The sequence below is a fragment of the Salmo salar genome, chromosome ssa09 (assembly GCF_905237065.1).
Source record: "Salmo salar chromosome ssa09, Ssal_v3.1, whole genome shotgun sequence".
In the NCBI taxonomy this organism is placed as follows: domain Eukaryota; kingdom Metazoa; phylum Chordata; class Actinopteri; order Salmoniformes; family Salmonidae; genus Salmo; species Salmo salar.
The window spans coordinates 49,050,102-49,066,163 of record NC_059450.1 but is presented as its reverse complement, the minus strand read 5'-3'; the positions used below and the strand labels follow the sequence as shown (position 1 = coordinate 49,066,163).

The 16,062-nt window shown below is 44.3% G+C and overlaps 1 protein-coding gene across 3 annotated transcripts in view; it reads left to right on the top strand.

Moving 5' to 3' along the window:
• numb (NUMB endocytic adaptor protein) overlaps positions 1-16,062 on the top strand; it is a 228,040-nt gene that overhangs the window by 97,978 nt on the left and 114,000 nt on the right. The window contains exons 4-9 of one of the 3 annotated variants that reach the window (XM_045723763.1): positions 1,405-1,437; positions 2,675-2,749; positions 7,075-7,215; positions 8,255-8,456; positions 8,887-9,201; positions 13,339-13,497. In XM_045723763.1, coding sequence (XP_045579719.1) covers positions 1,405-1,437; positions 2,675-2,749; positions 7,075-7,215; positions 8,255-8,456; positions 8,887-9,201; positions 13,339-13,497 — 925 coding nt within the window. The other 2 variants (XM_045723765.1, XM_045723764.1) reach the window with 2 other exon arrangements.

Genomic DNA, 16,062 nt, shown 5'->3' with positions numbered 1-16,062 from the left:
GGGTGACGCGCCCGACGCGTTTCGTGACAAAGAAATTCTAAATATTCCATTACCGTACTTCGAAGCATGTCAACCGCTGTTTAAAATAAATTTTTATGCAATTTTTCTCGTAAAAAAGCGATAATATTCCGACCGGGAATCTGTGTTTTAGTACAAAGAGAGAGAAAATAAAAACATGGGGTCGCCTCGTGCACGCGCCTCAGTCTCATTGTCCTCTGATAGACCACTTACCAAAGGCGCTAATGTTTTTCAGCCAAGGGCTGGAATTACATCATTCAGCTTTTTCCCGGGTTCTGAGAGCCTATGGGAGCCGTAGGAAGTGTCACGTTACAGCAAAGATCCTCAGTTTTCAAAAAAGAGAGTCAAGAAGAACAAGAACTTGTCAGACAGGCCACTTCCTGTAAGGAATCTTCTCAGGTTTTTGCCTGCCATATGAGTTCTGTTATACTCACAGACACCATTCAATCAGTTTTAGAAACTTTAGGGTGTTTTCTATCCAAAGCCAATAATTATATGCATATTCTAGTTTCTGGGCAGTAGTAATAACCAGATTAAATCGGGTACGTTTTTTATCCGGCCGTGTAAATACTGCCCCTTGCCCTAACAGGTTAAAGGTCTTACCCACATCGGCTACGTGATCACACAGTCGTCCGGGAACAGCTGGTGCTCTCATGCATGGTTCAGTGTTGCTTGCCTTGAAGTGAGAATTGTAGGCATTTAGCTTATCTGGTAGGCTCGCGTCACTGTTCAGCTCGCAACTGGGTTCCCCTTTGTAATCCATGATAGTTTTCAAGCCCTGCCACATCCGACGAGCATCAAGTCGCAGCGGGATTTCTTATATGTGTCCGACTTATTGTCCCGATCCTTGAAAGCGGCAGCTCTAGCCTTTAGCTCAGTGCGGATGTTGCCTGTAATCCATGGCTTCTGGTTGGGATAAGTACGGTCACTGTGGGGATGACTCGAGGCACTTATTAATGAAGCCAGTGACTGTGGTAAACTCCTCAAGGCCAATATGAATCCCAGATGAATCACCTTCCAATATGATTCACCTTCCAATATGATTCACCTTCCAATATGAATCACCTTCCAATATGAATCACCTTCCAATATGAATCCCAGATGATTCACCTTCCAATATGAATCACCTTCCTCCCCTCTATTCATCCATCTATCTATCTATCACTCACTCACTCACTCACTCACTCACTCACTCACTCACTCACTCACTCATTCCTAATCAAGCTTCACTCCTCCAACCCCCCCCATGGACAAAGAAATACACACCTGTCTTACACACACACCTATACCCTCACCCTGACATTCTAAATGTAGCCCTCAGTCATCGGTAACATTGTACGTCCTTGTCCCCCCCACCCACCTTCTCCTGTACCAATCTCACAACAGGACAGGAAATTCTTCAAGGGCTTCTTTACTAAAGTAAGTTGTGCTTTGTGTGTGTGATGCCAAGTGCCTGCCTCTTTCCTTCCCCTTAATATAACCCCTCACTCTCTGATTATGGCTGACTGTACTACTGGGCCAGGCCACCAGGAACTGTCTGGGACCTCACCTACAAACTACCTGGAGGTAGGTGTGTGTGTGTGTGTGTGTGTGTGTGTGTGTGTGTGTGTGTGTGTGTGTGTGTGTGTGTGTGTGTGTGTGTGTGTGTGTGGCACCGTGTGTGTGTGTCTCTCACCAGCTCTTCTTCCATCAGAGAAGGATCAAGACGAGACGTGTGTGAATGGGTTTGCCTGTCCTGTGTGTACCGGTCTCTGTGTGTTATTTAACTTATGGAACTGGTTGGCCACTGTTTCAGTTGCTTTGTTGTAGTCAACTTTATTCCTCATTCCAGTCTGGGTACTCACAACACCTACTCCTGACTTCCTCTTTCTTCCTCATTCCAGTCTGGGTACTCACAACACAACACCTCATGACTTCCTCTCTTTTCCTCATTCCAGTCTGGGTACTCACAACACAACACATAGTCATGGCTTCCTCACTTTTCCTCATTCCAGTCTGGGTACTCACAACACAACACCTACTCCTGACTTCCTCTCTCTTCTTCATTCCAGTCTGGGTACTCACAACACAACACCTCATGACTTCCTCTCTTTTCCTCATTCCAGTCTGGGTACTTACAACACAACACCTCATGACTTCCTCTCTTTTCCTCATTCCAGTCTGGGTACTCACAACACAACACCTACTCATGACTTCCTCTCTTTTCCTCATTCCAGTCTGGGTACTCACAACACAACACCTACTCATGGCTTCCTCTCTCCTAACCTTTCTTTACAATGTTTGACTTTCAGTTGTTTTTCCTCTGTTTCCAGGTTAGTGTTTGTGTGCGTGACATATGTGTGTCTCTCTCCATCTCTCTCATCTCTGTAACTCTACCTGTCTCTTTCTCATCTCTGTTTCTGTCTCTCTCGCATCTCTGTTTCTGTCTCTCTCGCATCTCTGTTTCTGTCTCTCTCGCATCTCTGTTTCTGTCTCTCTCGCATCTCTGTTTCTGTCTCTCTCGCATCTCTGTTTCTGTCTCTGTCATCTCTGTTTCTGTCTCTGTCATCTCTGTTTCTGTATCTCTCTCATCTGTCTGTCAGCTTTGTTTCTGTCTCTGTCTCTCTGTCATCTCTCTGTGTCTCAGCCATCTCTGTGTGTGTCTTTTTGTCTGCAGGCAGGGAAGAAGGCAGTGAGAGCGGTGCTGTGGGTCTCAGCAGACGGTCTCCGTGTAGTAGATGACAAAACTAAGGTAAGGGATCTCCTGCTATGCTGTCTGAACAGCTAGGTCTCACACACCCACGCGGCACAGACATAGTGTTTGATTGAAAATCTAATCAAGCACTTCTTGAGAGCTCATGTTGCGCAACAGTTCTGTAGGCTATGCAATTGCGAGAGAAAACAGAGTGATGGCCTCTATTAAAAAGAGGAGGACCCATCAGCTTTCAGTAGGCTAGGCCTACTTTATTTATTTCTCGATTTTCCTAATATTAAGCACATTGCTTCTCTTTACAACAGGAGTATAGCCTACCTGGCGGGTATGAAAATGAACCGCAGGGAAAAGCGTCCTCCAGTCGTTATTTAAGTGCATAGATGACATGTATTTTTCCCCTGCTGCCCCTGTTTCTGGCCAGGTGCATGATAATGGTCCATTATAAATCCAAACAAATTTCACACACAAATGATTTAGTATATGTAAATACAAGATTAAATCAAGAATAGTCTGATGGGTGACAATATTAGCCTATGCCCAGAGTAAGGCAAGAAGCAATGCATACCTTTTTTTTGCAACTTTTTCTAATCATAGTCGCACATCTCATGTAGCCTAGCCCACAGGCCTATATGTTTTGATAAGGTTTGTATCACAACTAAAGTGGCCAAATAACTTCTTAAAATGAAGCACATTCATCCGCTTTACAATGGGTGTAGAGCCAAGCTGGCATACAGTGCCATCGGAAAGTATTCAGACCCATTGACTTTTGAGAATGATGTTTTCCTGCTAATGGGACATTGCGCTTATAGCCTACTGCCTTGTGCGCATTTCTGCGTTCATAATGTGAAGAAATAGCCGAATAGTTAATCAGCATTTTAAGCTAAACGTTCTCATCTGTTGCGTCATTGATTCTAGTGGTTGTATTCATTTGGGATCTATCGCTTGCCACAACTGTCCCAGACTATGTCTTTAATATTTATTTCTCGCACAGAATAGAATGGGTCAACTTTTGTACTATGTGGGATAGTAGATTGACATAGGCTAGTGTTTTTGCTGTTCGTTAGGCCTACTCATCTTGTTGTTTGACGAAAAGTAAATGTTGACAGTTCTTCCAATATCTTCAATATGCACCTGGGAATTGGATAAGGACGCGCGCAGTTGCGTCCCCGATGTGCCCGTCTTCACTTGTAGCCTGTGAGAAAGACCCGGTCACGTGATGGAGAGCCGTGTGAGTGAGATGAGAGGTGCTTCGGAGCAGGCAGCACTCAGGGAGAAGGGTACAGTGACCACTAGCCCGGAAAAGGCATGTATTTTTTTTTTTAGGGTACATTACGGCCACACAAAGGGGATGCCGCCGGGAAATTTGCGGCATTATCAAGTGCTTGTCAAATTATGAGTGAGAGACTGATGAAGTGTGTACAGCCTGCGCAAAAAAAAAAACAAAGCAGCGCTCATGCGTTTCATGCGACTTTTTTCAAAGCATCATTAGTCTCATCGTGGAGCTGTAGAATGTATTAAAAATCCAGACATAGAGCCCAACGTTTGTAGAACAACTAAAGTTACATAAAGAACTCTCAATTGGGCATATAGGAGGACCTGTTTCTTTGTTAACCTCTTACATCTAGATGTTCCGCTAGCAGAACACCGCTCCAATATCAAATTATAGGGCGTGGCGCGAATTATAAATTCCTTGAAAATCCGAAAACTTCCATTTTTCAAACATATGACTATTTTACACCATTTTAAAGACAAGACTCTCCTTTATCTAACCACACTGTCCGATTTCAAAAAGGCTTTACAACGAAAGCAAAACATTAGATTATGTCAGGAGAGTATCCAGCCAGAAATAATCAGACACCCATTTTTCAAGCTAGCATATAATGTCACAAAAACCAAAACCACAGCTAAATGCAGCACTAACCTTTGATGATCTTCATCAGATGACACTCCTAGGACATTATGTTATACAATACATGCATGTTTTGTTCAATCAAGTTCATATTTATATCAAAAACCAGCTTTTTACATTAGCATGTGACGTTCAGAACTAGCATTCCCACCGAACACTTCCGGTGAATTTACTAAATTACTCACGATAAACGTTCACAAAAAACAACAATTATTTTAAGAATTATAGATACAGAACTCCTCTATGCACTCGCTATGTCCGATTTTAAAATAGCTTTTCGGTGAAAGCACATTTTGCAATATTCTAAGTAGATAGCCCGGCATCACAGGGCTAGCTATTTAGACACCCACCAAGTTTAGCCCTCACCAAAGTCAGATTTACTATAAGAAAAATGTTATTACCTTTGCTGTTCTTTGTCAGAATGCACTCCCAGGACTACTTCTTCAATAACAAATGTTGGTTTGGTTCAAAATAATCCATAGTTATATCCAAATAGCGGCGTTCAAGACACTATCCGAAGGGTAATGAAGGGTGATGCGCCGGCGCGTATCGTGACAAAAAAAATTCAAAATATTCCATTACCGTACTTCGAAGCATGTCAAACGCTGTTTAAAATCAATTTTTATGTGATTTTTCTCGTAAAATAGCAATAATATTCCGACCGGGAGACGTCGTTTTCGTTCAAAGACGTAAAATGTAAAATGGACTCTTCACGTGGACGCGCGCGCCCGTCTCATTGTTCTCAGATCGACCACTATCCAAATGCGTTACTGTTTTTCAGCCATGGACTGCAGAGTCATCATTCAACGTTCTGGCGCCTTCTGAGAGCCTATGGGAGCCTTAGAAACTGTCACGTTACAGCAGAGATCCTCTGTTTTGGATAGAGATGACAAAGAAGGCCAAGAAATTAGAGGGCACTTCCTGTTTGGAATCTTTTCAGGTTTTGGCCTGCCATATGAGTTCTGTTATACTCAGACACCATTCAAACAGTTTTAGAAACTTTAGGGTGTTTTCTATCCAAATCAAACAATTATATGCATATTTTAGTTTCTGGGCAGCAGTAATAAACAGATTAAATCGGGTACGTTTTTTATCCGGCCTCGAAAATACTGCCCCCTATCCATAACAGGTTAAGCACTCAACACAGAATAGCTGCATGTGCGCACTACCTAAAATATTTTGCAGAAAACATCCTTTCTATTCTATTTAGCTTTGTTCAGGTGTGTTTCTTCATACTATAAAATAATGCCACGGAATTCTGAGCAAATCTTGTCTGCTAAATGAACTAGTGTAGTCCACAGCCATATGGCATAGAGACAGATCAGGACCTAACATAAGGACAACTCAAGAGTATGCTATTCTGTTCTTCTGAAATAGTCTGCATTTTCTTCATATCATGTTTCTTTAGACCTGTCTAAAATAATGAATGGATTTATTGTGAAGGTGTAGGCTATATTATATGGATTAATAATTTTTTTTACATTTTTTTATGTAGATGTTTTCAAGTTTGTTTATATTAATTTAAGGTCTATTGCCGTGAGACCGACCAGTTTATTTTCTTGACAATCACCAGCCGACGAGATTTCATGACCGCCAAAGCGTGTTAAAACTCAGCCAGAGGAAATGCTTTGTGGAAGTGTGGCTTTCTCAAAAGAGGAAACTCTTACACTCAGTTGACTTGCAAAAGTTTCACTTTTAAAAAAAGCCCGCTTGTAGTTTGCCGTTTTGGTCTACTGACCGTTTGTCGACCCAAAGGTTCCTCCTTTTTTTTTTTATATATCTGGTTATATACTCCAGGCACCTGCTATAGAAAACTCCTTGATGGACTATTAGCACAGCATGTCCCTATTAAACTGTGGGTTCTGCTGCCACCTGATGGATGAAGCTAATATTAACATGGAGACTTATCACATCAAACCAGAAGCATTATGAAGTAACTAACACTCCATACATCATTATGATACTTGTAACATCACTCACGTGTACTTTTCAATGTAAAGGTACGTAGATAGGACATCTGAATGTGTTTGATGTTGTAATGACAGTCAGGGTATTGTGTTAGTCAGGACAATGTCTCCCCTCTGTACATTTTACATTTTTTAAATATTTTTTTAAACATTTTAGTCATTTTAGCAGACGCTCTTATCCAGAGCGACTTACAGTAGTGAATGCATACATTTCATACATTTTTTTTTCTCCGTACTGGTCCCCCTGTGGGAATCGAACCCACAACCCTGGCGTTGTAAGACCTGTAAGACCTGGCGTGTATTCACTAGGGACACGACAGAACGGAACAGGGAAGGACCTCGTTTGAATTTGTCCAATAAAATGTCTAGTTTTCGTAGCAAAACATATATATTTGTTTTCGTTTCGAGTAAACGGTTTCTAACTAATGAATACACCCCTGAGGTAATGCTGAATTAGTCAGTGTAATGATAATGTCTGTCCTCTGTAGGACCTGATCCTAGACCAGACAATAGAGAAAGTATCGTTCTGCGCTCCGGACAGGAACTTTGAGAGAGCGTTCTCTTACATCTGTAGAGATGGAACTACGAGACGATGGATCTGTCACTGCTTCATGGCTATCAAGGACTCGGTAAGACCCTAACCTGTTACCCTAACCCCTAAAACCAGACCCTAACCTGTTACCCCTACCTCCTAAACCAGACCCTAACCTGTTACCCCTACCTCCTAAACCAGACCCTAACCTGTTACCCCTACCTCCTAAACCAGACCCTAACCTGTTACCCTAACCCTAAAACCAGACCCTAACCCCCTACCTCCTAAACCAGACCCTAACCCCTACCTCCTAACCTCTAAACCAGACCCTAACCCCTACCTCCTAACCCCTAAACCAGACCCTAACCTCTAAACCAGACCCTAACCCCTACCTCCTAACCCCTAAACCCTAACCTGTTACCCTAACCCCTACCTGATGGGGTGGTAAAGGGGTGTTGATGGGATGGTAATGGGGGGGTAATGGGGTGTTGATGGGGTGGTAATGGGGGGTAAGGGGTGTTGATGGGGTGGTAAATGGGTGTTGATGGGGTGGTAATGGGGTGGTAAAGGGGTGTTGATGGGGTGGTAACGAGGTGGTAATGGGGTGGTAAAGGGGTGTCGATGGGGGGGTAATGGGATGTTAATGAGGTGTTGATGGGGTGGTAATGGAGTGTTGATTGGGTGGTAAAGGGGTGGTAATGGGGTGGTAATGGGATGGTAATGGGGTGTTGATGGGGTGGTAAAGGGGTGTTGATGGGATGGTAATGGGGTGGTAATGGGATGGTAATGGGGTGTTGATGGGGTGGTAAAGGGGTGTTGATGGGATGGTAATGGGGTGATGATGGGGTGGTAATGGGGTGTTGATGGGATGGTAATGGGGTGTTGATGGGATGGTAATGAGTGGTGATGGGTGGTAAAGGGGTGGTGATGGGGTGGTAAAGGGGTGGTAATGGGGTGTTGATGGGATGTAATGGGGTGTTGATGGGATGGTAATGGGGTGGTGATGGGGTGATAATGGGGTGGTGATGGGGTGATAATGGGGTGTTGATGGGGTGGTGATGGGGTAATGTGTTAAAGTGAGCGTCTGAGCCACGCAGTGGGACGTGTTATTAACATGTTATTAACGTGTTTTTAAGGGAGAGCGTCTGAGCCACGCAGTGGGCTGTGCCTTCGCTGCCTGTCTGGAGAGGAAACAGAAGAGAGAGAAGGAGTGCGGTGTCACGGCAACCTTCGACGCCAACAGAACCACCTTCACCAGGGAGGGCTCGTTCCGAGTTACCACGGCAACCGAAGCCGCGGAGCGAGAAGAGGCCATGAGGCAGTTGCAGGACAAGAAAGGTGTGTGTGTGTGTGTGTGTGTGTGTGTGTGTGTGTGTGTGTGTGTGTGTGTGTGTGTGTGTGTGTGTGAACCAATCGTAGCCCAGCGTCTACATTTCCCTCAATTCTATTAATTTGTACACTGCAAATAACAATAACTAAGCCTAAAAAGAGATTTGTATTTGAAAATAACAATTTTTTTATACCTTGAGTACATTCAGATGTGATCACATGCGTCTCTTTTTTATATTCGTGGGACTACTTAAACATATTTTCTACATTTCCCTCATTTTTTAGCTGAATATATGGTGATATATATGGTGAATATGGTGATTTTGGTCTTTTTTTTTAACCAAAAACTAAAATGAACTTTTGGGGCCTGTCCCCGACCCCTGGTCTACATGATGGATCTAATTTTGTCCCCTTTACGTTCTTCCTCTTCTTCCCACAGCGGAGAGTGATGTCAAGTCCACAATGCTTCTCTCCTCGGGCCCCAGCGTGGGTGTGGTGAACCAGGCAGTAGCCCCTCTACCAGGGCCCTCGTCCCCCTCCTCCTCCCCTCCCCTGGGCATGGAGAGCACCCTGGGCCCCCAGGTTATCCCCCGCCGACACGCTCCAGTGGAGGCCCTGGCTAGACAGGGTTCCTTCAGAGGGTTCCCTGCCCTCAACAACAACTCTTCTCCCTTCAAACGGCAGCTGTCCCTCAGGATGAACGATCTTCCCTCTACCATGCAGAGGAAGTCTGACTTCCCCATGAAGAACACGGGTACTGCCCCTTTACATTAGCATTGTTCCATGTAGCAGGTAGCCTCCAGGTTACCACCTCCATCAAACAGACAGCATCATTGCATTAATGCTGATTAAGAAATTCTGTAGACCTTACCGTGAAATGCTTCCTTACAAGCCCTTAACCAACAGTGCAGTTCAAGAAGAGTTATGAAAATATTTACCAAGTAGACTAAAATAAAAAATAATAAAAAGTAACACAATAATGAGGCTATATACAGGGGGTACCTGTACCGAGTTAGTGTGCGGGGTTACAGGTCAGAGGTAATTTGTACATGTAGGTGGGGGTGAAGTGACTATGAATAGATAGTAAACAGCGAGTAGTAGCAGTGTACAAAAGGAGGGGGTTGTCAATGTAAATTGTCTGGTAGCCATTTGATTAATTGTTCAGCAGTCTTATGGCTTGGCCTTATAAAGCTGTTAAGGAGCTTTTTGGACCTAGACTTGGCGCTCCGGTACCGCTTGCAATAAAATGCAAATTAATTACTTAAAAATCATACAATGTGATACTCTGGATTTTTGTTTTAGATTCCGTCTCTCACAGTTGAAGTGTACCTATGATAAAAATTACAGACCTCTACATGCTTTGTAAGTAGGAAAACCTGCAAAATCGGCAGTGTATCAAATACTTGTTCTCCCCACTGTAGTTCCTGGATGGCAGGAAGCTTGGCCCCAGTGATGTACTGGGCCGTTCGCACTACCCTCTGTAGCGCCTTATGGTCAGATGCCGAGCGGTTGCCATACCAGGCAGCGATGTAACCGGTCAGGATGCTCTCGATGGTGCAGCTGTACAACTTTTTGAGGATCTGGGGATCCATGCCAAATCTTTTCAGTCTCCGGAGGGGGAAAAGGTTTTGTCGTGCTCTTTTCACGACTGTCTTGGTATGTTTGGACCATGATAGTTCGTTGGTGATGTGGACACCAAGGAACTTGAAACTCTCGACCTGCTCCACTACAGCCCCGTTGATGTTAATGGAGGCGTGCTTGGTGCTCCTTTTCCTGTAGTCCGCGATCAGCTCCTTTGTCTTGCTCACATTGAGGGAAAGGTTGTTGTCATGGCACCACACTGCCAGTTCTCTGACCTTTTCCCTATAGGCCGTCTCATCGCTGTCGGTGATCAGGCCTAGCACTGTTGTCGTCCGCAAACTTAATGATGGTGTTGGAGTCGTGTTTGGCCACGCAGTCATGGGTGAACAGGGAGCACAGCAGGGGACTAAGTACACACCCCTGAGGGGCCCCAATGTTGGAGTTGGTCTAGGGTGTCCGGGAGGATGCTGTTGATGTGAGCCATGACCAGCCTTTCAAAGCAATTCATGGCTACTGATGTGAGTGCTACTGGGCGGTATTCATTTAGGCAGGTTACCTTCGCTTCCTTGGGCACTGGGACTATGGTGGTCTGCTTGAAACATGTAGGTATTACAGACTCGGTCAGGGAGAGGTTGAAAATGTCAGTGAAGACACTTGACAGTTGGTTCGTGCATGCTTTGAGTACACGTCCTGGTAATCCGTCTGGCCCAGCGGCTTTGTGAATGTTGACCTTTTTAAAGGTTTTGTTCATATCGGCTAGCGAGAGCGTTATCACACAGTCATCCAGAACAGCTGGTGCTCTCGTAAATGCTTCAGTGTTGCTTGCCTCGAAGCGAGCATAAAAGGCATTTAGCTCGTCTGGTAGCCTCGCAGCACTGGGAAGCTCGCATCTGGGTTTCCCTTTGTATCCGTAATAGTTTTCAGGCCCTGCCACATCCACCGAGCGTCAGAGCCAGTGTAGTAGGATTCAGTGAAGACACTTGACAGTTGGTTCGCGCATGCTTTGAGTACACGTCCTGGTAATCCGTCTGGCCCAGCGGCTTTGTGAATGTTGAACTTTTTAAAGGTTTTGTTCATATCGGCTAGCGAGAGCGTTATCACACAGTCATCCAGAACAGCTGGTGCTCTCGTAAATGCTTCAGTGTTGCTTGCCTCGAAGCGAGCATAAAAGGCATTTAGCTCGTCTGGTAGCCTCGCAGCACTGGGAAGCTCGCATCTGGGTTTCCCTTTGTATCCGTAATAGTTTTCAGGCCCTGCCACATCCACCGAGCGTCAGAGCCAGTGTAGTAGGATTCAATCTTAATCCTGTATTGACGCTTTGCTTGTTTGATGGCTCGTCTCAGGGCATAGCGGGATTTCTTATAAGCGTCCGGATTAGTCTCCCACTCCTTGAAAGCGGCAGCTCTAGCTTTAGCTCGATGCGGATGTTGTCTGTAATCCATGGCTTCTGGTTGGGATATGTACGTACAGTCACTGTGGGGACGTCGTCGTCGATTCACTTACTGTTGAAGCCGATGACTGAGGTGGTGTATTCCTCATTGCCATTGGATGAATCCCGGAACATATTCCAGTCTGTGCTAGCGAAACAGTCCTGTAGTGTAGCATCCAAGTCATCTCACCACTTCTGTATTGAGCGAGTCACTGGTACTTCCTGCTTTAATTTTGCTTGTAAGCAGGAATCAGGAGAATAGAATTATGGTCAGATTTGCCAAATGGAGGGCGAGGGAGAGCTTTGTACGCATCTCTGTATGTGGAGTAAAGGTGTTCTAGGTTGCGCATGTGACATGCTGGTAAAAATGTGGTAAAACGGATTTAAGTTTTCCTGCATTAAAGTCCCCGGCTACTAGGAGTGCCACTTCTGGGTGAGCATTTTCTTCTTTGCTTATGGCCTTATAGAGTTGGTTGAGAGCGGTCTTAGTGCATCGTTCTGTGGTGGTAAATAGATGGCTACTAATAATATAGATGAGAACTCTTTTGGTGAATAATGTGGTCTACAGCTTATCATAAGGTACTCTACCTCAGGTGAGCAATACCTCGAGACTTCTTTAATATTAGACATCGCACACCAGCTGTTATAGACACACACCCTCACCCCTCGTCTTACCAGAGGTTGCGTCTCTGTTCTGCCGGTTCATGGAAAATCGAGCCAGCTCTATATTGTCCATATCGTCGTTCAACCACATCTCGGTGAAACATAAGATGTTACAGTTTTTGATGTCTCGTTGGTAGGATAATCTTAATCATAGGTCATCAACTTTTATTTACCAATGATTGCACGTTAGTAAGAAGAACGGATGGCAGTGGGAGTTTACTCGCTCGCCTACGGATTCTCAGAAGGCTGCCCGATCTGCGCTCCCTTTTTCCTGCGTCTTTTCTTCACACAAAAGGCGTGGATCTGGGCCTGTTCCAGTCGGACTCGTTAAAGGAAAAAGTTTCTTCCAGTCCGCGGTGAGTAATCGCGGACTGGAAGTTATTTGCGGTCATAATAGAAGGTAGCAGCAACATTATGTACACAATAAGTAAAAAAAAAATAAGTTACACAAAATGCAACAAAAAAAACGAACGAAATTCCACAATTGGTTGGGAGAATATAAAACGTCAGCCATGTTCTTCGGCGCCATCTTGTTCATGATGTAATCCCACATTTTTAGTGGATATGTGTCCAACGCTTAAACATTCACCTTCTGCTACTGTTTCTGTCAAGCCTATACATACAACCACACAGAATGCACTGCAACTACCTCTGCAAGGTAAATGCTGCAAGGTAAATGCTGCAAGGTGAATGCTGCAAGGTGAATGCTGCAAGGTGAATGCTGCAAGGTGAATGCTGCGTTTCATTGGAAATTAATGTTTGTCTGGTGTACCAAAACGCAATGTCGGCGGTGTGATCGAGACGTTAGAGCATTGGGCCATTAACCAAAAGGTTGCTGGTTTGAATCCCGGAGCCGACGGGGGAGGTGGGCAAGGAACTTGACTTTAACTGCTCCGGTGAAGGCCTTGACCCTTAAACCTTGATAATGACTGACACTGGCCGTGACCCCAACTCTCTGCAGGTGTCTCAGGGATTTGGGGTATGCAACAAAACACCATTTCTAATTCAAACATTGTGTGAAATAGGACAAATAGAAACACCTACCACATTATTATTGTTATGTTTGACGTTACTAATTAACCAGCAAACATTTAAATACAGTCTGGAGGAAATGCCAACAACCCTAGTATGTTGAAAATACGGTAAGGTAAAATACGGTAAGGTAAAATACGGTAAGGTAAAACTTTTAAATGTTATTTTCTTGTGTTCCATGTTCAGTCCCGGAGATGGAGGGAGAGGGGGACAGCATCAGCTCGTTGTGTACCCAGATAGCCTCAGCCTTCAGTGGGCCTGCTGAAGACCCCTTCTCCCAGGCCCCCATGCCCCGACCAGCTTCCTCCCCACAGTCACCTGTAGCGCCCCCAGGGGCTCAGCCAGGTAACTACACTGACAGATTCATCTGTTGCTACGCAAAATTACACTACTACTGTGTGTGTGTGTGACACTGTGTGTAACACTGTGTTTATGTGAGACACTGTGTTTGTGTGTGTGTGTCTGTGTGACAGTGTGTGTGTGTGTGTGTGTGTGTGTGTGTGTGTGTGTGTGTGTGTGTGTGTGTGTGTGTTTTAGTGTCTGTGTGTGACACTGTTTGTGTGTGTGTGTGTGTGTGTGTGTGTGTGTGTGTGTGTGTGTGTGTGTGTGTGTGTGTGTGTGTGTGTGTGTGTGTGTTTGTACTGTGTGATAGTGAGTGAGTGGTGAGTGAGTGAGTGGTGAGTGTAGTGTGTGGTGAGTGAGTGAGTGAGTGAGTGAGTGAGTGAGTGAGTGTGTTAGTGTATTCATATCCATCCGTAAATGTCAGCATTCTATTAAAGGAATCATTATGCAGAAATCACTCCACCATTTCCATGTTGCTAAAATTAATAAATAATTTGCCTAATTTCAGTTTGTGGCAAAACAAGAAATGTGTAGAGAATCATTATAAAGCTGCGGTGAAATATATTTTCAATAACCAGAAATATTATATTTTCTTATTTTTGAAGCTGGTGTACAAAACTGAATGTAAAAGACACAAAAACCTAAACTTAGAAAAACTAAACTTTAAGATCGGCAAGCATAGAAATAGTGCACATAGAACAGATATGCCGCTTCTTAGACTCGCTTTCAATGAGAACGACAGATCTATAACTCACATTTCTATGTTAATTTGGTCGGGTCTGACAAAAAAAGTAACATATTGCACCATTCATAAAGTATTCAGACCTCTTCCCGTTTTCCACGTTTTTGTTACATTACAGCTTTATTCTAAAATGGATTAAATAAAACATGGCCTCATCAATCTACACACAATACCCCATAATGACAAAGCAAAAACAGGTTTTTGTACATTTTAGCAAATGTATTAAAAATGAAACAAATACCTTATTTACATTTAAGTATTCAGACCCTTTGCTATGAGACTCGAAATTGAGCTCAGGTGCATCCTGTTTCCATTGATCATCCTTGATGTTTCTACAACTTGATTGGAGTCCACCTGTGTTGAATTCAATTGATTGGACATGATTTGGAAAGGCACACACCTGTCTATATAAGGTCCCACAGTTGACAGTGCATGTCAGAGCAAAATCCAAGTCATGAGGTCGAGGTATTGTCCGTAGAGCTCCGAGACAGGATTATGTCGAGGCACAGATCTGGGGAAGGGTACTAAAACATTTCTGCAGCATTGAAGCTCCCCAAGAACACAGTGGCCTCCATCATTCTTAAATGGAAGAAGTTTGGAACCACCGAGACTCTTCCTAGAGCTGACCGCCCTGTCAAACTGAGCAGTCGGGAGAGAAGGGCCTTGACCAAGAACCCGATGGTCACTCTGACAGAGCTCCAAAGTTCCTCTGTTGAGATGGGAGAACCTTCCAGAAGGACAACCATCTCTGCAGCACTCCAGTCAATCAGGCCTTTATGGTAGAGTGGCCAGACGGAAGCCACTCCTCAGTAAAAGGCACATGACAGCCCACTTGGATTCTCTGGTCTGATGAAACCAAGATTGAACTCTTTGGCCGGAATGGCAAGCGTCACGTCTGGAGGAAACCTGGCACCATCCCTAAGGTGAAGCATGGTGGTGGCAGCATCATGCTGTCGGGATGTTTTTTAGAGGCAGGGACTGGGAGACTAGTCAGGATTGAGGGAAAGATGAACGGCGCAAAGTACAGAGAGATCCTTGATGAAAACCTGCTCCCGAGCGCTCAGGACCTCAGACTGGGGCAAAGGTTCACCTTCCAACAGGACAACGACCCTAAGCACACAGCCAAGACAACGCAGGAGTGGCTTCGGGACAAGTCTCTGAATGTCCTTGAGTGGCCCAGCAAGAGCCTGGACTTCAACCTGATCAAACATCTCTGGAGAGACCTGAAAATAGCTGTGCAGCGATGCTCCCCATCCAACCTGACAGAGCTTGAGAGGATCTGCAGAGAAGAATGGGAGAAACTCCCCAAATACAGTTGTGCCAAGCTTGTAGCGTCATACCCAAGAAGACTCGAGGCTGTAATCGCTGCCAAAGGTGGTTAAACAAAGTACTGAGCAAAGGGTCTGAATACTTATGTAAATGTGATATTTCATTATTTATATATTTTTATACATTTGCAAAAATGTCAAATCCTGTTATTGTTTTGTCATTATGGGGTATTGTGTGTAGATTGATGAGGGAAAAAAAACGATTTATTCCATTTTAGAATAAGGCTGTAACGTAACAAAATGTGGAATAAGTCAAGGGATCTGAATACTTTCCGAATGTTCTGTATAAGACTTCAGTTGTTCCTGTCCGTCTAATACTACCACATCTACATACAACATGTCTGTACCTGTCCATCTAATACTACCACGTCTACATACAACATGTCTGTACCTGTCCATCTAATACTACCACGTCTACATACAACATGTCTGTACCTGTCCATCTAATACTACCACGTCTACATACAACATGTCTGTACCTGTCCATCTAATACTACC